This window comes from Scyliorhinus torazame, chromosome 9, assembly GCF_047496885.1.
Source record: "Scyliorhinus torazame isolate Kashiwa2021f chromosome 9, sScyTor2.1, whole genome shotgun sequence".
Lineage (NCBI taxonomy): Eukaryota > Metazoa > Chordata > Chondrichthyes > Carcharhiniformes > Scyliorhinidae > Scyliorhinus > Scyliorhinus torazame.
In genome coordinates, this window is record NC_092715.1 from 70261755 (window position 1) to 70284112 (window position 22358).

Below are 22358 nucleotides of genomic sequence, written 5' to 3' on the forward strand. Positions count from 1 at the left end.
ATGTGTAAGCCCCCCCCCAACACTCCCAGATGTGTGAGCCCCCCCCCCAACACTCCCGGATGTGTGAGCCCCCGCAACACGCCCAGATGTGTGGGCCCCTCCCAACACCCCCGGATGTGTGGGGCCCCCCCAACACTCCTGGATGTGTGAGGAGCCCCCCCAACACCCCTGGATGTGCGAGCTCCCCCAACTCCCGGATGTGTGGGCCCCCCCTCAATACCCCCGGATGTGTGGGCCCCCCCCATACCCCCGGATGTGTGGGCCCCCCCCCATACCCCCGGATGTGTGGGCCCCCCACTCTCCCACCCAGATGTGTGGGCCACCCCCCACCCCAACCCGGGTGTGTGGCCCCCCCCAACACTCCCGGATGTGTGGGCCCCCGCAACACCCCCCGATTATTCCCCCCCCCCACACATCCCCGGATGTGTGAGCCCCCCCACTCTCCCACCCAGATGTGTGGGCCACCCCCCACCCCACTCCGAGATGTGTGGGCCCCCCCCAACATCCCTGGATGTGCGAGCCCCCCCCCCAACACCCCCGGATGTGTGCCCCCCCCCCAACACCCTCGGATGTGTGGGCCCCCCCCAACACCCCCGGATGTGTGGGGCCTCCCACACTCTCCCACCCAGATGTGTGGGCCACCCCCCACCTCACCCCCGGATGTGTGGGCCCCCCCCCAACACACCCGGATGTGTGGGGCACCCCCAACACCCCCGGATGTGTGGGCCCCCCCCCCCCAACACCCCCGGATGAGTGCCCCCCCCCTCACACCCCCGGATGTGTGGGCCCCCCCCTCACCCCCCCTCACCCCCCCGGATGTGTGGGCCCCCCCTCAAACCCCCGGATTTGTGGGCCCCCCACTCTCCCACCCGGATATGTGGGGACCCCACCCCGGCAGCCTCACCCACACCGCCCTCAGCCACGGCCGTGCCGTTCCCCCTCCCGGGCTCCCCACCCCCTACACCGTCAACCACCCCCCTCCGCCCCAAAGGGCCCGCTCCACGCTGGCACCCACCTCCTCCCGCAGCATCAGCCAGCCCGACTGGCTGATGCTGCTTCATACCATGTTAGAACGGCGCCGGCCTGACATCCGGTCACGCCGGCGGAACCTCGGCCCATCAGGCCCGGAGAATCCCTGCTCCAGCGGAGAATCGCCGCTGCTACCGTTTTCGTCGATTCTCCGAGCGGCCGGGTTCCCCACTGGGTCACTGTCTGTGCGGAGTCTGCACGTTCTCCCCGTGTCTGCGTGGGTTTCCTCCGGATGCTCCGGTTTCCTCCCACAGTCCAAAGACGTGCAGGTTAGGTGGATTGGCCATGATAAATTGCCCTTAGTGACCAAAAAGGTTAGGAGGGGTTATTGGGTTACAGGGATAGGGTGGAAGTGAGGGCTTAAGTAGGTCGGTGCAGACTCGATAGGCCGATTGGCCTCCTTCTGCACTGCATGTTCCATGTTCTATCAGTGTTTTTCACATTCTTTTTCCCGGGTCCCATTTTTGCCAGCTGAACGACCTTCGGGACCCATGACAGCTGACTCTCGGGACCCACACCAGCCGACCTTCGGGACCCATGCCAGCCGACATTCGGGACCCACGCCAGCTGACCTTCGGGACCCATGCCAGCCGACATTCGGGACCCACGCCAGCCGACCTTCGGGACCCACGCCGGCCGACCTTCGGGACCCACGCCGGCCGACCTTCGGGATCCACGCCGGCCGACCTTCGGGACCCTCGCCAGCTGACCTTTGGGACCCATGCCAGCTGACCTTCGGGACCCACGCAGCCGACCTTTGGGACCCATGCCGGCCGACCTTCGGGATCCACGCCGGCTGATCTTTGGGACCCATGCCAGCTGACCTTCGGGACCCACGCCAGCCAACCTTCGGGACCCACGCCACGTTCGCTAATCCAGTCTATCCTGATCCAAGGCGGGGTTTGAGACTCTAAAGTTTTCTTGCCCTAGGCAAGGCAGGGAAAGTCAATCATCTCACTTTCTTGTTCTTATTCACTGTCCAGTAGCCTCTGGTGCATTGAATTCGTGTCAACATTGAGTGATGTCCTCCCATCTATATAAGCTCACTGTCCAGGGTCACACATGAAGGAGAGTTACTCATGAGAGATCCTGGAGAACCGGCAACAATTATGAACCTGCATTCATCGTGGGACGCAGCCTTGAGGAAACAAAGAAGTGAATGAAGAAGATTGAGGTCAGGAGAACAAAGAACATACATCAATGGGAGAGGGCCTGATGTGGTTCTTGTAAATAAAACAGCCATAAATATGAGGATAGTGATATTAAAATCCTGACTTACAATTGGCTTAAATGCAATTCGAGTATTTGATGTAAATTTATTCAAACTCACTATTAGAAAAAAGTCCACCAATATTGACGAATGCTGACAACATTAAAACTGACAGACTATCTCTCACTCACAGACATACACACACACACTCACTCATTCACCAAGGGCTCTGACATACTCTTACTCTCGGATCTGCTGAGCTTGGCAGTACGTTCTCAGGTGGTCTCCTTCTGTTTCATGACGGTCGCTTTCTGCTGGAGGATGGTTTTCAGGAGGGGGAGTATGGTCACCTTGATTTTGTCCAGTGGACCACTGTTCTGCATCGGGGCAGAACACGCAGGGTCCTTGTACAGGGGGGTGGAAGTGCAGTTGGACCCTGTCTGGGCCAACTCTTGGGCTGCAACTTTGGCCAGGAGAGGTTGAGGAATCCCCCAAACGTTTTGCAGCGCATAATATTCGAAGCGGAGCCGCCGCTGGGAAGGGGCTCGTGGTGGTGAGTTGAGGGGGGACCGCAAGGTTTAATTTCTCCCTCTGGACAACCAAATTGACATTTTAGGCAGGATTTTCCCTGCCGGCATCTGAATGCTGACATTGGGAAACTCTGTGTTAGCAGCTGATAGATTCACAACACTATGACTCTTAGCTCTGCAACCCTTCTGACACCCGCCTGCAACCCACTCATGGGTCGCGACCCGCACTTTGAAAAAACCTGCCTTAAAAGAATGGTGACGGCCTCTGGCAAAAAAAAAGTTTCTTAAAAATTTCCTCACCGTGACGAAACTGCAATTAGTCTTGTTTTAAATTTCAATATTTGAAAATTATAACATTTGTATGAAATTTTAATTATGCTAATTAGGTAAAGTTATAACTGTTAACTATTTGTTGAAGGGATGTAATGAGTCTGTCATCATTTTTGACTAGATTTGGAGCCGATAGCTTCTGAACTATAATTAATCAAATTGGTGAATTCTTTGAAGAAAAACATTATTGAACATGTTCGAGAGAGAGAGAGAGATGTGTGCCATTGCAAAATGAACTATTTAGGAAAATGTTCAGGTGCTTTTCATTGTAGATCAGTCAGATGCAGAAGGCTCTTTGCAAGACTAATCCAAATACAGCTTGACAAAGCATAAAACATTAATTGGTCATGCAAGATGTGAACCTTATTCAATCAACTAATACCATATTTGAGATGCTTCATTGAGCCTATGAGTGGTAGGTTTGTGCCCAAGGATATTTTTAGGCTATGATCAAAATCAGCCATTCATGCCATGATCAAGTACTCTGGCCTGCACTTGGATTAACGATATCAAAGGAATCAGTTTAAAGAGTAAGATCTCTAAAACAATTTATTATGCTGGATTTTGGAAAAGGTTTGTTCCACAAATGGATGGAAATATTATATTGTCAATTTACCTGATAATTTAAAATGCCCTTGTGCATTTTCCTTAATTGTGATAAATAAATGCTCCCATTTAAAAAGCAGGTTTAAAGAGGTATTTGGGGGCGGCACAGTGGCGCAGTGGTTAGCACTGCTGCCTCACGGTGCTGAGGACCCGGGTTAAATCCCGGCCCTGGGTCACTGTCTGTGTGGAGTTTGCGCATTCTCCCCGTGTTTGCGTGGGTCTCACCCCCACAGCCCAAAGATATGCAGGTTAGGTGGATTGGCCACGCTAAATTGCCCCTTAATTGGAAAATAATAATTGGGTACTCTATATTTATTTTTAAAATTTGTTGAAATAAATTTTAAAAAATAAAGAGGAATTTGGTAGTGGTTAAAGAAGGCAAAGCTAATCCTAGAATGGTTGTCAGCTGTAGCGGAGGAAAGGGAGGCTTGAATATGGCAGGCTTCATCATCGACGGATATACCAGATATAAATTCAAATACATGGTCAAAAGCTAACAGCTGGGCAGCTGAGAGTTTGAGTTTTTAAAGAAATCTGGAGAGATTCACGAGGAAGATATGGGTGATGGCTGACGCTAGGAGATGGTTGGAGATGACCCAGTCAGCAACCAAGAGAATGGGAGAATGGGAGTAGAGAATCCATGAGTAAGAGAATGAGGGAAAGGGTACCCATGAATGTGGGTGAGGGTTTAATTGGAGGGAGGGTTTAGGGAGGATAGTGAAGTCAAAGAACAAAGATAGAAATGGCAACCGCTGAGAATGAGGAGACGACATTCAGTGCAGAGGCTGAGGGAGGAAAGGAAGGAGGTTTCTCATTAAGAAACTTGGCATGGGGCTTAAAGGGGGCATTAGAAATTCATCTTTCTTAAGAGAGATGAGAAGGGTGGACCGAGATGAGATGTTTGCTTGAAGGAATAAAATATATGGAGGAATAGGGGGTCAGGCCAGGATGTGTTAAGGTGATAAGTTAGGCTGCCATTAGGCATTTGGGGCAGGTAGCTGAAACTACAGCTGGATGGGGAGCCTTCAGAAAGGGGCAAGTATCATAATATCCAAATGAATTGATGCCAATGCAATCATCTCCAATAAGCCTGCAGATGGCAAAGGCATGTTTGCTTGTGAATGGAGATTCTGAATGGCAAGATGGGAACGAGTGCTGATTGCTGATCTAATGGCCGAATCCAAGGGAGCAGCACGAGGTGGGATGAGTGAAACGGAAAGGAGGTTGACATAATTAATCAGTGAACTTCCTGTTGACAAGAGGATGAAGATTGGGGAGGGGATGGGGATATGAGAAAATTGAGATTCTCAACTGGAAATCATGGGTGCAAAGATTGTCACTTTGTAGAATATAAAGTGATACATGGGGGGGAAGCAAAATGTACCAATGAAAGGTCACAGCAGATTCTTTGGCTGGGGAAAATTGCCCAGGTATCTCCTGTACACAAAAAGAATGACAAATCCAACCCGATCAATTATCAGCCAATCAGTTTACTCTCAGTAAATCATCAGTCAAGTGATTGAAGGGGTCATCAATAGTGCTATCAAGAGGCACTTGCTCAGCAATAACCTGCTCACTGACACTCAGTTTGGGTTCTGCCGGGGCCACTCAGCTCCTGATCTCCTGAGTATCAGTGGGGCAACATTTTGCAGACAGTGATCAAAACTCCATTAGATTCAAGGTTGTTATGGACAAGGACAAGGATGGGCTAAGATCAAAGCTCCAAACTGGGGGAAGGCCAATTTAATAAGATATGATTTGGCCGGAGTGGACGGGGAGCAGGCACTTTTAGGTAAATCTGTGACGGGATAGTGGAACGCATTCAAGAAGGAAATAGGATGAGTACAGGGCCAACATGCTCCAATCAAAAAAGGGTGGGACCAACAAATCGAGTGAACCCTGAATATCGAAGGATATACAGCATTGGATAAGAAGAAAAAGGAAGAACTCGAAATAGCAGAAGCCCTGGAGGTGTATAGAATGTGGAAAAGGTAACTTAAAAAGGAAATTAGGAAAGCAAAAATTAAGCATGAAAGGATACTGGCAGGTAAATTAAAGGAAAATCCTAAGTTGTTTTACAAGTACATTAAGTATAAAAGGATAACTAGGGAAAGAATAGGGCCCTTTAAGGACCATGGTGGTAATTTCTATGTGGACATAGGTAGGGTTCTAAATTAATACTTTTGTGTCGGTGTTCACTCATTAGAGGGACAGTGCGGGTAAAGAAATCAGGGAGAAGGACTGTGATTAAATTAAAGAGATTAACATAGACAGAGAGTGATTCTGAGTGGGTTGGCAGGCTTAAAAGTAGGCAAATATCCAGGGCCAGATGAAATGTATCCCAGGCTGTTGAATAAGGCAAGGGAGGAAATAGCAGGGGCGCTGGCAATAATTTTCAATTCCTCTCTGACCACAGGAGAGGTGCCAGAGGACTGGAGAATAACCCATGTGATTACATTATTCAAGAAGGGAGGAAGGGAAAAACCAGGAAACTACAGACCAGTCAGTCCAACATCAGTGTTGGGAAAACTATTGGAAACAATTGAGAGACAGAATTAATCTGCATTTGGAGAAGGGATTAATCGAGAACAGTCAGCATGGTTTTGTTCGGGGGAGGTCATGTCTGATTAACTTGATTGAACTTTTCAAAGAGGTGACCAGGTGTGTAGACGAGGGAAATGCATTTGATGTAATCTACTTGGACTTCAGCAAAGCTTTCGATAAGGTTCCACATGGGTGACAGATAGCGAAGGTAAGAACCCATGGGATCCAAGGAAATTTGGCAAATTGGATCCAGAATTGGCTGAGTGGCGCGAAGCAGGGGGTGATGGTTGAGGGGTGTTTTTCTGACTGGAAGCCTGCGTCCAGTGTGGTCCTGCAGGGATCAGTGTTGGGGCCCTTGCTGTTTGTGGTTTATATAAATGATTTAGATATGAATGTAGGAGGGTTGATCAACAAGTTTGCGGATGAAATGAAAATTGGTGGGGTGGTAAATAGTGAGGAGGATAGCCTGTGATTACAGGAGGATATAGACGGGTTGGTCATATGGGTTGATCAGTGGCAAATGGAATTAAATCCGATTAAGTGTGTGGTGGTGCACTTGGGCAGGACAAAGAACACAAGGGAATATATAATAAACAGCAGAACCCTGGGAAAGACCAAGGATCAGAGGAGCCTTGATGTGCATGTACACTGGTCTCTTAAGGTAGCAGGGCAGGTGAATACCTGGGAAGTAGGTAAAGAAGGTTAAGAAGGTATACAATATACTTGCCTTTATTAACCAAGGCATAGAATTTAAGAGCAGGGAGGTTATGCAGGGACTGTATAAAATGTTGGTTAGGCCACAGCTGGAGTATTGTGCACAGTTCTGGAATCCACATTATAGGAGGGATGTGATGGCACTTGAAAGGGTGCAGAGGGGATTTACCAGGATGTTTCCTGGACTGAAGAGTTTTAGCTATGAAGAGAGATTTGATAGACTGGGATTGTTTTCCTTGGAGCAGAGAAGATTGAGGGGGGACATGATTGAGTTGTATAAAATTATGAGAGGCATAGAGTACAGGAAGAAATGTTTGCCCTTGGTGTAGGGGTCAATGACCGGGCAGCATAGATTTAAGGTAATAGACTGGAGATTTAGAGAGGATGTGAGGAAAATCTTTTTCACCCAGATGGTGGTGGGAGATTGGAACTCACTGCCTGAAATGGTGCTGAAGGCAGAGACTCTCACAACATTAAATAAGTATTTAGACGTGCACTTGCAATGTCAAGGCATACAAGGCTTGGGCCAAGTGCTGAAAAATGGGATTAGAATAGTTAGGTGGTTGTTGTTGACTGCCGCAGGCACGGTGGGCCTTTTCTGTGCTGTAGACCTCTTTGACTCAATGCAGCCTTGGTCCAAGCATGGTCAAAACAGCTGAACTCCAGCGGTGAGGTGAGAGTGACTCACTTTACCATCAAGGAGCCTGAGCAGAACTGCAGTCAATGAGAATTAAGGGGATAACCTCCGTTGGTTGGAGTCATACCTAGCACAAAGGAAGATGGCTGTGGTGGTTGGAGGTTGACATATGAATTCAAGTTACAGCATCAATGAATCAGTGTCCTGGCGGTCAATCCAAGATGCAGAGTATCAACTGGTGTGCTACTCGAGGTTGTTCAGCGGAATTGGAGAGCCAAGCATAATGAACTATTTGTCATGTTCCGTATTGCTTTGTGGATTCTTTTCCGTCAAAAATGAATCCCTGGGAAGTACGTAAAAAGAATAACAAAACATTTGCTTGTGAAAGCCTTATTAAAAGTCATTCATGAGAAACCTGTGCAGGTTGACAAAGGAAGGATTCAAAAGTAGGGAGCATTGAACTGTAGGTCACAGCTGGCAGTAGCCAGCCCAACAAAGGAGATTTTCAAGTATTACTGTGCACTAAGGGAAGTAAACAGTAATCATAGAACTGAAAGCGATAAGTAATAAAATAGTGTTTTGGCACACAGCTTGCAAACAGTGGCCAATGCTGGGCATCTCACCACAGCAGCAAGAGGATGACTTAAAAGTATGAGGGATAAACAAGGTGCAAACACTTACAGAAGAAGCCATCTCAGACAACAAATCCATGACATAGACCTGTGCATGAAGCAACTAGTTCAAAGTTGAATAACAATCTATGTCATCAGCTCTACAAAGACTGAAAGGAACACTCAACCTTCACTCCCAGCGGCAATGAAGTTCAATGCTGTTCTTAACCTTTATGTCACAAATTTGTTTCAGGTATCACAATTGTTGTTTTGTTCACCCTTCCACTGAAGAAGACAACTTCTTTGTTTTGTCATATATCTCCCTAGGTACACTTTAAAATTACCAGCAGCAACAAATGCAAGAATAAAAAGCACACTTCACAATTAATTATGGGGCTGTGCATTGATGACCGAACAGTGCTTAGTTCAATTTGCCATTCTGCAGATGCCCACATGCAACAAGACCTGCATGAAGACTTGGACTTCCGGTGACGACGGTGGGAGGCAGCCGCACATTGGAGATCTCCCTTTCGGGAACAGCATTTTGGGGGTTTAAAGCCCGGTCCTAGAGGCAACGAAGGCCCAAAAGCAGGGAGAAGGCACAGTGAAGGGAAATGTCAAAAATAAGTTAACAAACGGCCGTTAAAAAAGCAGCTGAAAGTCCGTTGGGGAGTGGAAAAGTCACAGCGGGGACGGCAAGAAAAGTGGAGGCTGGGGCACCAGGGGAGGCCACATTGCCCACGGCTGAAGAAATGATGAAGGTGATGGCCGCGGAACTCGAAAGGCAGTTCACAAAGCACATGGAGGCGATGAGGAAGGAGATGGGGGAGGTATTGAAAGTGCTGGTGGAGGAGGCGATTGCTCCGGTGAGGGCGGCGGTATTGAGCGCAGTGGCGGAGGTGCGGGAGCAAGGGGAGGCGCTGAAGGAAGTGGAAGAGACTTTATCGCAGCACAGTGATCAACTTACATCAATGGGGAAGGAGATGCAGAAGGTGATAGAGATCAACAAGGGTCTGCGAGCCAAAATGGACGACTTGGAAAACAGATCCAGGCGACAGAATCTGAGGATTGTGGGTCTGCCCGAAGGAGTGGACGGCCCGAGGTCGACTGAGTATTTTGCCACGATGTTGGCGGAGCTATTGGGGAAGGGTGATGATCCCTCTCGATATGAACTGGATCGGGCTCATCGGTCGTGGAGGCCTATACCAAAGGAGAGTGAGCCGCCAAGAGTAGTGACTCTGTGTTTTCGTAGATACAGTGTGAAGGCGAAGGTCCTGTGCTGGGCAAAGCAGAAGCGGGTGGTGCAGTGGGCTGGAGCTGGTATATGCATATATCAGGACTTTACGGTGGAGCTGGCGAGGAGGCGGGCTGCCTTCAGCCGGGTGAAGAAGGCACTGTACATCAGTAAGTTGCGGTGCGGCATAGTTGAGGGTGACCTACAAATCCAAGGACTTTTATTTTGGGACGGCGGAAGCAGCGGAGGAGTTTGCGAAGGCAGAAGGACTGTGGCTGAATTGAGAAATGGTCATGTACCGATGTAGCCTCATGTAACTGTGTTTTTTCACTGCGCACTGGTGTATGTGCTAAATGAGCGAACGTTGTATATATTTGGACAAGGGAAGAGAGGGGACTTTCACTTGCAATGATGGTTCTTTGGGGCTTGGGTGTGTATGCAGGGTTTGTGTGCTAAAGGGGATTTCTTGGTTTTCCTGGGACCGGGCAAGGGGGAAAGAGACCCGGGCGGGGGCCTCCACGCTGGCCGGTTTAAGCCGGCCAGTGAACGGGAGTGAGGTGGAGGGAGGGGCTGCGGCCATCGGAGCCTAGCAGAACAGGTTCCGATTGAGTCTAGTCAGGGTGGAAAGTTGGGGGGGGGGGGAACAGAGGTTTGGGGGAGGAACAGAGGTTTGGGGGAGGAGTTTTATAAGAGGAAGTGGAGGGGAGGAGTCGGGGGTGTCATTTACGGTACTCTTTTGGGATTTGGATGGAATTGAATGTTAGGGGGAGGGGGGTGGACGGCGATTCCTGATTCCTTTTTCTTTTTTTTTTTCCTTTGCTTTTCCCACCGTGGGAGGGTTTGTTTTATTTGATGCTTATATTGTCAGGTGGGCCGTTGTTTGGGGTGGTGGGAGGATGGGATCGTTGTTGTTGATAAGGAGATTGACTTTGTATTTGTTACCGTTTACTGCTTGTTGGTGGAGTGTAAATTCTGAAGAAAATGTGAAAATGGAGAATAAAGATATTTGAAAAAAAAAGACCTGCATGAAGACTTGAGCTTAGAATTGGAAACACTGATAACACACAAGTGCCAGGCAATGACCATCTCCAATAAATGTCGAAACATCTCTCCATGACATTCAATTGCATTACTATCATCCACCATCATCTAGTCAAGATATATACTGGAGTATTATCAGGGATGGGGGACTTCAGTTATGTGGAGAATTTGGAGAAGCTGGGATCATTCTTTCTCCAAGTAGAGTACGTCACAAGAAGGTTTGACAAGGGGCTGGATTCTCCGTTCTGGAGTCTATGTCCCCACGCCGGCATGCAAATGGTGGAGAAATCTGACGCAAAACGGCCTGTTCGGGGGGGGTGGGGGGGGGGGGGTGTTGCTCGCAGCCAGACAGCGTAGAGCTCTCAGCTCTGGCTGCCGATACGGCCTGGAGAATTGCCGGGTCCGTGGCCGCACATGTGCAGGACGTCGACCGGCAGCGCCGTACTTCATGGCGGATGCCGCTCGCGGTCCCAGCCCGCAAAAATAGTGCCCCCCTTCGGCCGGGTCACGCGCTCTGACCGCCCCATCAGAGTGCCCCCAGCCCTGAATATGTCCCCCCCCTGCCCGCGGATCAGCCCTCACTCGACCGTGGCGGCGCTGGACTGAGTCTGCAGCCGCCATGCTGAGTTTCCGACGGGTGAGACCACACACAACCCACGCTGTCAGGAACTCGGCCGATCGGGAATGGAGCATCGCGCGGCGGGCCTCAGCCAACGTAAGGAGGGCATGGATTCGCCGCTTTTCAGGGGGTGAAGCATCCCGAAAGCAGTGCCGCCCCTGATTTTGGCGTCATTGGGGATTCTCCGCCCTGTCGCCGAACGTGATTTTGGCGTCAGAGATCAGCGAATCCAGCCCAAGGTTTTCAAAACCATCTTGAATGATTAAGTCAGAAGAAAATGGGCGATTGGCTGGAGAATCCATGTTGGTGCCAAAATTGGGGGCCGCGCCACTTTTACAATGCTCCACCCCCTCCAAAACGGCATACTCTAGAAGTACGCAGCACACCGTATGGACGGCTTCAGGGCATTACCTGAGGGCCCCCTCCCCAATGCTCCGCCCCCGATGGGCCAAGTTCCTAATGGCGTCGGTCGCGTGTGGTATTTATTTCTGGGAACCCGGCTTGGCGGCTGCGGACTAAGTCCAGCGCCGCCACAGTCGGGGGGTTGGGTGGGGGGGGGGGCGATCTGCGGCAGGGGAGGCTTTGGTGGGGGGTGGTCTGGGGATAGCGAGCCTGGCCAAAGGGGGTCACTATTTGGCAGGCCAGGTCCACGCACGGCCGGCACCATGTTGCACGGCGCTGCCGTTGCAGGCTGCCGCTGTGCACATGCCCGGCCATGGACCCGGCAATTCTCCGGCCATATCCGCAGCTAGAGCCGGGTGCCCTACGCTGCGTGCCTGCTAACCCCTCACCAGACAGGGGAACGGTGCCCGTTTTGTGCCATGTTTTTGGTCATAAAACGCCAGTGTTCCCACGCCTGTCGCAGAATCAGAGAATCCAGCCCAATGTTACCTGTTGCGGAAGGATTGGTAACCAGAAGACAATAGATGAACCAGAGATGACATGAGGAGTTATTCTTTCATGCAGTGAGTTACGGTGATCTGAAACGGTGGTGGAAGCAGATTCAATAATAACTTTCAAAATGAAATTCGAAAATGAAACTTAAGGGGAAAGTACTTGCAGGAATTGGAGCAGAGGAATGAGACGAATGGGATAGTATCACCAAAAAGGCAGAACAGCCACACCAGCCACCTTCTGCAGCACACAATTCTAGTAAAGTGGGGCGTTACAGTGTTCTCATATTAAAATGCAAAAACACATTGGGCAGGACGACAGGAGAATCCCGCCCGAGGTCAATGGAGTTTTCCATTGTCGGCGTCTCATCCGTGGCGTTCTTGCGGCAGGCAATGCGGAAGAATCCAGCCCCATGGGCGCGATTCTCCCAAGAAATTTCATTTGTGGCGTTTTTTTCAGGGAGTGTCCCGCCAGCTCTGCCAGCAAAATGCCCACTGCTATTCAATGGCACTTAGTCACTTTTTTGGGTCCTGGGGAGTTTCTCTCCCGGTTAGACAACACTTTTTTTATACTACTGGGGAGCTGAACTCAAAGATCGGGCCACCATTTTGAAAGGGTGCCCCGATATCTAAGTGAGCTTGGCATCCCCACCAATGGGAAATGTCACCCCCCACATACATGGACACTACCCCACATGGGCAGCACGGTGACACAGTGGGTTAGCCCTGTTGCCTCTCGGCGCCAAGGTTCAAGTTAAGATCCTGCCTCTGGGTCACTGTCCGTGTTGAGTTTGCACATTCTCCCCGTGTTTGCGTGGGTTTCGCCCCCACAATCCAAAAAGATGTGCAGGGTAGGTGGATTGGCCACGCTAAATTGCCTCTTAATTGGAAAAAATGAATTGGGTACTCTAAATTTATAAAATAAATAAATAAATAAAATGGACACTACCCCACTGCCCCCCCCCCCCCCCCCAAGTGAGGACATCCCACTATGGGGTCCTTGGGGATCCCCCCTTTTCAGGCTCGCCCCCAAGCACCCTGACAGCACCCCATCTCTTCTAGGGCCCCCACCCAACACCCACCCACCCTCCCAGAGACCCCTACTTATCTGCCCTGCATTCTCCCACCCTTCAAACCCTCCCCCTTCACCCTCACTTCATGGGCGTAACCCCCCTTGCACCCATGGCAGTGCCACCCTGGCATTCGGGCACCCTTGTATAGCCACCCTGGCACCCAGGCAGTGCTCCTGCCAGCTTGGTAGTGCCATTCGGGCATGTTGGCAGTGCCAGGGTGACAGTGTCAAGGTGGCACCTGGGTAGTGCCAAGGTGCCCGCGTTCCAGAGGGAGGGCCAGCGAGCCACGCTGCACTTATCCTAACCACCCAGGGGTCTTTGATGGGCCGACAACCCCCCCTCCCCCACCCGCCCCGGTGCCGTACCGTTTGTGTGGACGATCACTGATCGGCGTCCAGCTGCAGACTCCCTGGGGAGGCCGGAGAATCGATGGAGGCTAGTGGATCCCAGGCAGCTTGGACGTAGGTAGGTTTACTACCTACTTCCGCAAGCATCATTTGGTTCCGCCCCTTTTGTGTGGAGATCCGACTCCGACGTCTCGCGTGAGGCCTCTCCCAAGATTCTTCGGCCGCGTCGTGCTCTCGCTTAAGCACAATGCGACACAAGAATCGCGCCATATATTCTCCTGCGAAGCTGAATAGCACCTGATTTACGCTCCCATTCAGGAAGCGATTCCCAATCCTTAGCCATGCAAATTTTTGCATGATAAAGATTGTGAGGGATTCCCCAAGGAATCCTGCTACAGACCCGCCATTTAGAGCGGATGAACCAATTGAGAAGTCCCGCGGCTTGGCCCCCCACCTCCCACAATGCTATTCAACACCCACCTCCCTCCCCTCACAGCGCAACTCAGCCACCCCCCGGATTTTCTGGATCACACCCAAGTACAGGGATGAGCCGACCACCTCCCACTGCCCACTTCTCCAGAGACTCCCAAAATAAAGAGACCCCTCACAGAGACCCCCTAAATAAAGAGGCCCTTCACAGAGACCCTCTCAATAAAGAGACCACCCCCTGCAGACCCCCTAAATAAAGAGAACCACAGAAACCCCCTAAATAAAGAGACCTTCCCCCAGAAACCCCCTAAATAAAGAGTGCTTTCCATTCACCTCCATTCATTTTGAAGTGGTCAACTGTGAAACTAACAGCACATACCTGTTTGAAGTGGTCCAGGAGCTGTCAAACAAAGCTTGATATTTATAAATGCTGCAGTTAGTTTCACAGTTGACCACTTCGAAATTATCAATGTGCATCCTTTGTGACATTCACAGTATAAACAATAAATTACAAAAAAATGTAACACTTTGCTGAGTAATTTCTAATCTGTCACCACAGTTCATCACATGTGTAATGGGAAATGGGGCAGTGTTTCTGTACCTCTCTACTGCCATTCGAATCAATCTCATCCAATTATTCCTGTCCTCCTTTGAGTTTGTGTGCATCTCATACATTTCGGGCCCAGCAGATGAAGCACTGATCAAGAACATGCCTCGCTCCTCATTTGCCACTTCTCGGACAATTAATTTCTGCAGCAAGATAACGGCAGGCTTCTGGTCCTAATGCGAACAATTCAAAATGACACGTAAATAAATACAAAACTGTAACGCAATTTAATTTAGCTTGATGTCTGTCTAGTGTTCTCAAAGTTACACTAAAGGAATAAAATGTTCAATATGATAAATAAAAATTGTAAGTGTCAGAATATAAGTTATTCATCATCATGAAATCATAGAATTTACAGTGCAGAAGGAGGCCATTCGGCCCATCGAGTCTGCACCGACACTTGGAAAGAGCACCCCAAATAAGCCCACACCTACACCCTATCCCTGCAACCCCACCTAATCCTTTTGGACACTAACGGCAATTTAGCACGGCCAATCCACCTAACCTGCACATCTTTGGACTGTGGGAGGAAACCGGAGCACCCGGAGGAAACCCACGCAGACACGGGGAGAACGTGCAGACTCCGCACAGCCAGTGACCCAAGCTGGGAATCGAACCTGGGACCCTGGAGCTGTGAAGCAACACTGCAAACCACTGTGCCACCCATAAACTTCTATATATAAAATAAACTTCTATGGTTTGAAAATGATACATTGCAAGTGGGCACATATACGTTAACCTCTTTACTCTGCTGAAAATATTTCCTTAGCAGAGATAAACTTCACACTGGGTGAAAAAAGACTTGGCAGAAAATGTTAGGACTTGAGAAGGTCTTTTAAGGAGGAGAGAGAGGCAGAAGGATTTTGTCAGGAGTAAGTTCTTGAGAGGAGGTTCTATGCAGTGGGTAGCTCCAACACCCGTGGTGGGATAGCACGATAGCATAGTGGTTAGCACAACTGCTTCACAGTTCCAGGGTCCCAGGTGCGATTCCCGGCTTGGGTCACAGTCTGTGCGGAGTCTTCACGTTCTCCCCGTGTCTGCGTGGGTTTTCTCCGGGTGCTCCGGTTTCCTCCCACAGTCCAAAGATGTGCAGGTTAGGTGGATTGGCCATGCTAAATTGCCTTTAGTGTCCAAAATTGCCCTTAGTGTTGGGTGGGGTTACTGGGTTATGGGGACAGGGTGGAGGTGTGGTCTTGAGAGGGTGCTCTTTCCAAGAACCGGTGCAGACTCGATGGGTCGAATGGCCTCCTTCTGCACTGTAAATTCTATGATTCTATGACAGACAGGAAACCAAAGACTGAAAGGGACAGTGGAATAATGACCAGAAATCTGTTTTTTCTGGTTTAGGGAAAAAACATTGATCAGGACACAGAGGAGAACTCTCCTGTTCTTCTTCGAATAGTGCCATAGGATATTTTACACCCACTGGAGAAGAGAGGACAGATGGGGCCTCAATTTAATGCTTCAACCGAAAGATGGCACATTTCAACATGAGAGCACCCCCTCAATACTGCAATGAACTGCCAGCCTAAACGTCGTGCTCAAGTGGGATTTGAATACACAACCCTCTGACTCAGAGCTGAGTGTGCCACAGACTGTGGTCCAAGGACGGTCGGCAAAGGAAATAATCGGAATAATGGAGTTAGAAGGAACAAAAGTCCTGAGAAATGTGCGCGCGGAGGAAATCTGATTTAGGAGCAGAGACATTGGGGATGGAAATGAGTAGTCATGGTTGTGGACAGAATACTGGATTTCAAACAAAGTTCAAGGCCAAACAGGATGTCAACATGAAGGGAATGGAGTAGTGGATTGCACCCATCATGCTTCTGGTCTTCTCAATATTCAGCTAAGGAAGTAATGACTTATCTGAAAATTAGCACATCGTCAAATTCTATGATAGATATTAGAAACAGAAGAAACTGTGCACTATAAAAATGAGGTAGTAGAATTCTCCCGATCTCTCAGTGTAACTTCAACAGAAGATCAATGGTAACCTCAGAAAAATGGCTGTTTATTTCATGGTAAGTCAGCTTTAATGTATGCAGAATAAAATAAATTGAACTCACCACAGTCACAAAAGTATACTTTTGGTCTTTGTCCTGCAGGAAAACCAGTACATCAGTAAGAAGCAGAGCTGTGATATCTGAAACAAAGTTAAGATAATGTGAAACACAGCATTCAGGCATCTTTTTGGTGCTGGTAGTTATTTGTGTACCATTAATTCTTGCGCCATGTAGTGAGCGATGGTGGTATAGTGGTGAGCATAGATGCTTTCCAAGCAGTTGACCTGGGTTCGATTCCAGGCCATCGCAGTAATAATTTGAGGGCAGCATGGTGGCGCAGTGGGTTAGCCCTGTTGCCTCGCGGCGCCGAGGTCTCAGGTTCGATCCCGGCTCTGGGTCACTGTCCGTGTGGAGTTTGCACATTCTCCCCGTGTTTGCGTGGGTTTCGCCCCCACAACCCAAAAAAAAGATGTGCAAGCTAGGTAGATTGGCCACGCTAAATTGTCCCTTAATTGGAAAAAATGAATTGGGCACTCTAAATTAAAAAAAAAAAATCCTTGCGCCTTGTTTTCAAATTTCCCCTGAATTCCCAGTTTAGTATATGAACACAACAAGAGCATCACCGGCTTTGACAAAGAGTCATCCAGACTCGAAACGTTAGCTCCCTTCTCTCTCCACGGAAGCTGTTGGACCTGCAGAGATTGTCCAGTATTTTCTGTTTTAACATCATTTGCCTCTTGACTCCATGGGCGCGATTCTCCGTCCCCCCCCCCAACCAGGTCGGAGAATCGCTGGGGGCTGGCGTGAATCCCGCCCCCACCGTGTCCCGAATTCTCTGCCACCAGAGATTCAGCGGGGGCGGGAATCGCACCGTGTCGGTCGGCGGGAATCGCGCCGGTCGGCGGGCCCACCGCCGGCGATTCTCCGGCCCGCGATGGGCCGAAGTCACGCCGCTGTCAACCCTTGCCCTCCAGCGTGGATTAAACCTCCTTTTGAATGGCGTGACAAGGCGGCGCGGGCAGGCTCCGGGGTCCTGGGGGGGGGGCGGGGCGATCTGGCCGCAGGGAATGCCCCCACGGTGGCCTGGCCCGCGATCGGGGCCCACCGATCCGCGGGCGGGCCTGTGCCGTGGGTGCATTCTTTTTCTTCCGCCTTCGCCATGGTCTTCACTATGGCAGAGGCGGAAGAGACCCCCTCCCCTGCGCATGCACGGGGATGCCGTGAGCGGCCGCTGACTCTCCCGCGCATGCGTTGCCCGGCGAAGACCTTTCGGAGCCGGCTGGCGTGGCGCCAAAGGCCTTTCCCGTCAGCCGGTGGAGCAGAAACCACTCCGCCACGGGCCTAGCCCCTCAAGGTGAGGGCTTGGCCCCTAAACGCGTCTAGAATTCCGCACCTTTGGGGTAGCCAGACACCGGAGTGATCCGCGCCGTTTTTGGCGCCGGGCAGCGGACATCGCGCCAGTTTGCGGAGAACCCCGCCCCATGTATTTATTATTGATGGCAATGTATATAACTGCGATAAAGGTTTTGAAATACATTCTGAATCTGAAAATTAGGTTAATTTGTAAATCTGCCTGGTTCAGTAAGCTGGGCCCGATTTCGCCCCAAAATTTCTAATTTTACTTGTGGCGGGTTTTCACGGAGTTTCCCTCCGGCTCTGCAGGCGAGTTCCCCACTGCTTTTCAATGACACTTAGTCACTTTTTTGGGCCCTGAGGCCACACATTGGGCGCGATCTTCCAGCCCGCTGCACCGGAAAAGCATCTTGCTGCGGCGCAATGTGGCACCGCGGTGAAAGTCAGGAGACCCTGCTCACAATGAGCAGGATCACCTTTTGGCAAATCTGCATTTTGGCAGTAAGCCTCACTCTATTGTGCAGATTTCCAAGGTACCCGAGGCTGAGGCTTTGGGATTCAATCCCTTCGCCTTGGGGACCTTGGACGAGCACTGTTTAGCACTGGTCCCCATAAACGGGGCCAGACGGAACGGCACTCATGGGGTTCTACAAGGGGATTGCATGCCCTTTGGGAAGTGTGGTGCCTTGGCATTTCTGATGCCACCTGTGTACCCTGGCAGTGCCAGCGTGGCACAGGTTTACGACCTACTTCCATGAGTGTCTTTCGGTCTCGCCCATTTGGGGCGGATTTCCAACTCCAACGCCTCCTGGGAGGTGCGGGGGCTGTCGGGAGGCTCACTGGAGGGCTTTCCCGGCATTCTCCGGCCATGTAGCGCTCAAGCAAGAGTCCAACGCGGCCTGAGATTCGTGCTCCCTTTCATTTACCACCATGCTTTGGATTCAAATCTAACTGATGCTGTTGAGATGAAAATTGCTGGTTTCAATTAGCTTGCATAGGAACTGGATCTCTCCTATTTCACCCCATTTTCAAGAAACAAGCAAGCACCAGTACAGAGATTTGCACCGTGTGGACTTTAGGGGATATAATAGAAGACAGGTCTTTATGTGGTGAAACACTGGCAATAAGTATGCAAAAGGTAGAGCAGGGAGAATAAACCGGTGCAAGCACATTGGAGTGTGAGATCACATTGTAGATTTGCTGAAAATGGACTCAAATAATTACTGAGGATCAGTGTGGGCAGCAATGGTAGTGCTGTTGCCTCACAGTGCCAGGGATCCGGGTTCAATTCCGACCTTGGGTGACTATGTGGAGTTTGCACAGTCTCCCCGTATCTGCGTGGGTTTCCTCCGGGTGTTCCAGTCCAAAGATGTGCTGGTTAGGTGGATTGCTATGCTAAATTGCCCCTTAAGTGTCCAAAAAATGTGTAGCTTAGGTTAAGGCATTGTTGGGATGGGGTGGGGGAGTACTCTTTCAGAGGGTTGGTGCAGACTCGATGGGCCGAACGGCCCCCTTCTGCACTGTAGGGATTCTATGATCCAGTCTATGATCCAAAGAAGGCTGATGAGTTTTAAGAAACACTAGGTGTACAGAGCAGGTTGCCAGCAGGATTGTGGGCAAGCCAGTTCCATTTTGAGTTTGGGATTGCACAGAGCACTGACGCCATTCTGTCAAGCATGGGCTAAGTTGCCAGTGTCATGAACACAATAGTGGAGTGCACCATGGTAAAGCCTCGATGAACAACTTTGACATAAAAACAGCAGTACTGTTATTATATAGCACCTTTTAACATGGTAAAGTATCCCAAGGCACTTCACAAGAGCATTCTCAAACGAAGTTTAATACCAAGCTGCATAAGACGATGTTAGAGCTGACCACCAAAAGCTTGATCAACAGGTAGCTTTTAAGAAACAGCTTAAAGGAGGAGAACGAGGTAAAGAAGGGGAAAGGTTTTGGAAGGGGATCCCAGAACTTAAAGCCTCTGCAGCTGAGAGTAGAGTCACCAATGATGGAGCAATTGAAATAGGGAATGTGCAAGATACCAGAGCCTCAGAGGGTTGTAAGGTTAGAGGTGGTCACAGGGATAAGAAAAAGGCGTAGCCATGGAGGGATTTGGAAACAAGGATGAACATTTTTAAACTAAGGGGTCGCTGGGCTGGAAGCCAAAGTAGATCAGCAAGCACAGGGATGATAAATGAGGAACTGCTGTAAGTTAGGGGCAGGCAATAGCATTTTCGATGAGCTGAAGGTCATGGAGAGTGGAAGATGGTAGGCTGGACAGAAGAGTGTTAGAATAGTCAAGTCTAGAGGTAAAGCACGTAGGAAGGAATTTAAGGTAGGAGTGAGGCAGGCTAAAAGGGGTCACAAAATGACATTGGCATACAGGATTAAGGAAATCCTAAGGCTTTTATGCATATGTAAAGAGCAAGAGGGTAGCCAGAGAAAGGGTTGGTCCATTCAAAGATATTGGAGGGAATCTATTTATGGAACCAGAGGAAATGGGAAAGATACTAAATGAATACTTTGCCTCAGTAGTCACCAAAGAGAAGGATTTGGTAGACAAGGAGTATAGGGTAGAGTGTGTAGATATTCTGAGTCATGTTGATATTAATAAAGAGGACTTGTTGGACATCTTTAAAGGCATTAAAGTAGATAAGTCCCCAGGCCCTGATGGATTTACCCCAGAATACTGAAGCAGGCAAGGGAGGAAATTGCTGGGGTCTTGACAGTAATCTTTGTATCCTCATTGGCTACAGGTGAAGTTCCAGAGGACTGGTGAGTAGCCAATGTTGTTCCATTGTTTAAGAAGGGCACAGGGATAATCCATGAAATTATAGGCCGGTGTGCCTTATGTCAGTGGCAGGGAAATTACTAGAAAAGATTCTTAGAGATAGGATTTATTCACATTTGGAAACAAATGGACTTATTAGTGATTAGCATGGTTTTAGGAAGGGGAAGTCGTGCCTCACTAATTTGATCGAGTTTTGCAAGGGAGTGGCAAAGATGATATATGAGGAAAAGGCAGTAGATGTTGTATACATGGACTTCAGTGAAGCCTTTGACAAGGTACCTCATGGTAGACTGGTACAAAAGGTGAAGTCACATGGGATCAGGGGAGAGCTGGCAAGTTGGATACAGAAATGGCTTGGGTAGCAGTAGAAGGGTGCTTTTCTGAATGGAAGGCTGTGACTCGCGGCGTTCCACAGGGATCAGTCTGGGGCCTTTGTTGTTCGTGCTGTATATAAATGATTTGGAAGAAAATGTAGCTGGCCTGAATAGTAAGTTCGCAGACAACACAACAATTGGTGAAGTTGCGGATAGTGAAGAGGATACAGCGGGATATAAGCTGGCTAGAGTCTTGGACGGAGAAATGGCAGAATGAGTTTAATCCGGACAAGTGTGAGGTAATGCATTTTGGAAGGTCCAATGCATGTAGGAATTACAATAAATGGTAGAACTCTTGCGAGTGCTGACAGACAGAGAGATCTGGGCATGCATGTCCACTGATCACTGACAGTGGCAGTGCATGTGGATAAGGTGGTCAAGAAGGCATACGGCATGCTAGTCTTCATAAGTCGGGGCATTGAATATACAAATTGGCAAGTCATGTTGCAGCTGTACAGGACCTTAATTAGGCCTCATTTGGAATATTGTGTACAATTTTGGTCGCCACACTACCAGAAGGATGTGGATGCTTTGGAGAGGATACAGAAGCGGTTTACTAGGATGTTGTCTGGTATGGAGGGCATTAGCTATGAGAGGTTAGATAAACTCAGTCTGTTCTCACTGGAATAACGGAGGTTGAGAGGCGACCTCATAGAGGTCTACAAGATTATGAGTGGCATGTACAGAGTGGATAGTCAGATGCTCTTTCCTAGAGTAGCAGTGTCAAGTACTAGGGGACATAGGTTTAAAGTGCGTGGGGAAAAGTTTAGAACAGATGTGCGAGGCAAGTCTTTTTACATAGAGGGTGGTAAATATATGGAACGCTCTGCCTGGGAAGGTGGTGGGAGCAGGTATGAGAGCGGCATTTAAAGGGCATCTCGACAAATATATGAATAGGGTAGAAATGGAAGGATACAGACTCCGTAAGTGCATACGGTTTACGTTTAGGCAGGTACCATGGTCGGTGCAGGCACGGAGGGCCGAAGGTCCTGTTCCTGTGCTGTATTGTTCTTTGTAACAAAGGCATGGCAGATCACACAGCTGCCATGGAAGCAGATAATTGCTAACTTGTGCTTGGGGATAGTTCCGATGGTGAATTCCAGAATATCACATCCCTCTATTTTCGTGCGGAACCATAGAAGTACTAAGTTACGGACCCAAAACAGTGACAATAGTGGTAACCGCTATCCTGCCCCAGGATGATAGCATAACTGTTTCCCTATCACTCGCTCCTCCCAAACACTTGTCAGTGTTGCACAATGTAGAAATCAGAATTGCCCTGGTTTATGTGTGATCCTGCAGGCTGAAGCCATACCCTAAAAGCTCAGAGCTGTTTCAGACTTCCCACCAAGACTATCTTCATTGTCTTCAATAGATGTCCAG

At 49.5% G+C, this 22358-nt stretch overlaps 1 protein-coding gene across 6 annotated transcripts in view; it reads right to left on the reverse strand.

Annotated features, from left to right (window-relative positions):
* Positions 1-22358, reverse strand: part of arhgef28a (Rho guanine nucleotide exchange factor (GEF) 28a) — a 680059-nt gene that overhangs the window by 197242 nt on the left and 460459 nt on the right. For all 6 annotated transcript variants that reach the window (XM_072516088.1, XM_072516093.1, XM_072516090.1 and 3 more), the window contains 2 exons: positions 16521-16597; positions 14449-14627 (listed from right to left, as the gene is read on the reverse strand). In XM_072516088.1, the coding sequence (XP_072372189.1) occupies positions 14449-14627; positions 16521-16597 (256 nt within the window). The remainder of the gene's footprint in view (positions 1-14448; positions 14628-16520; positions 16598-22358) is intronic.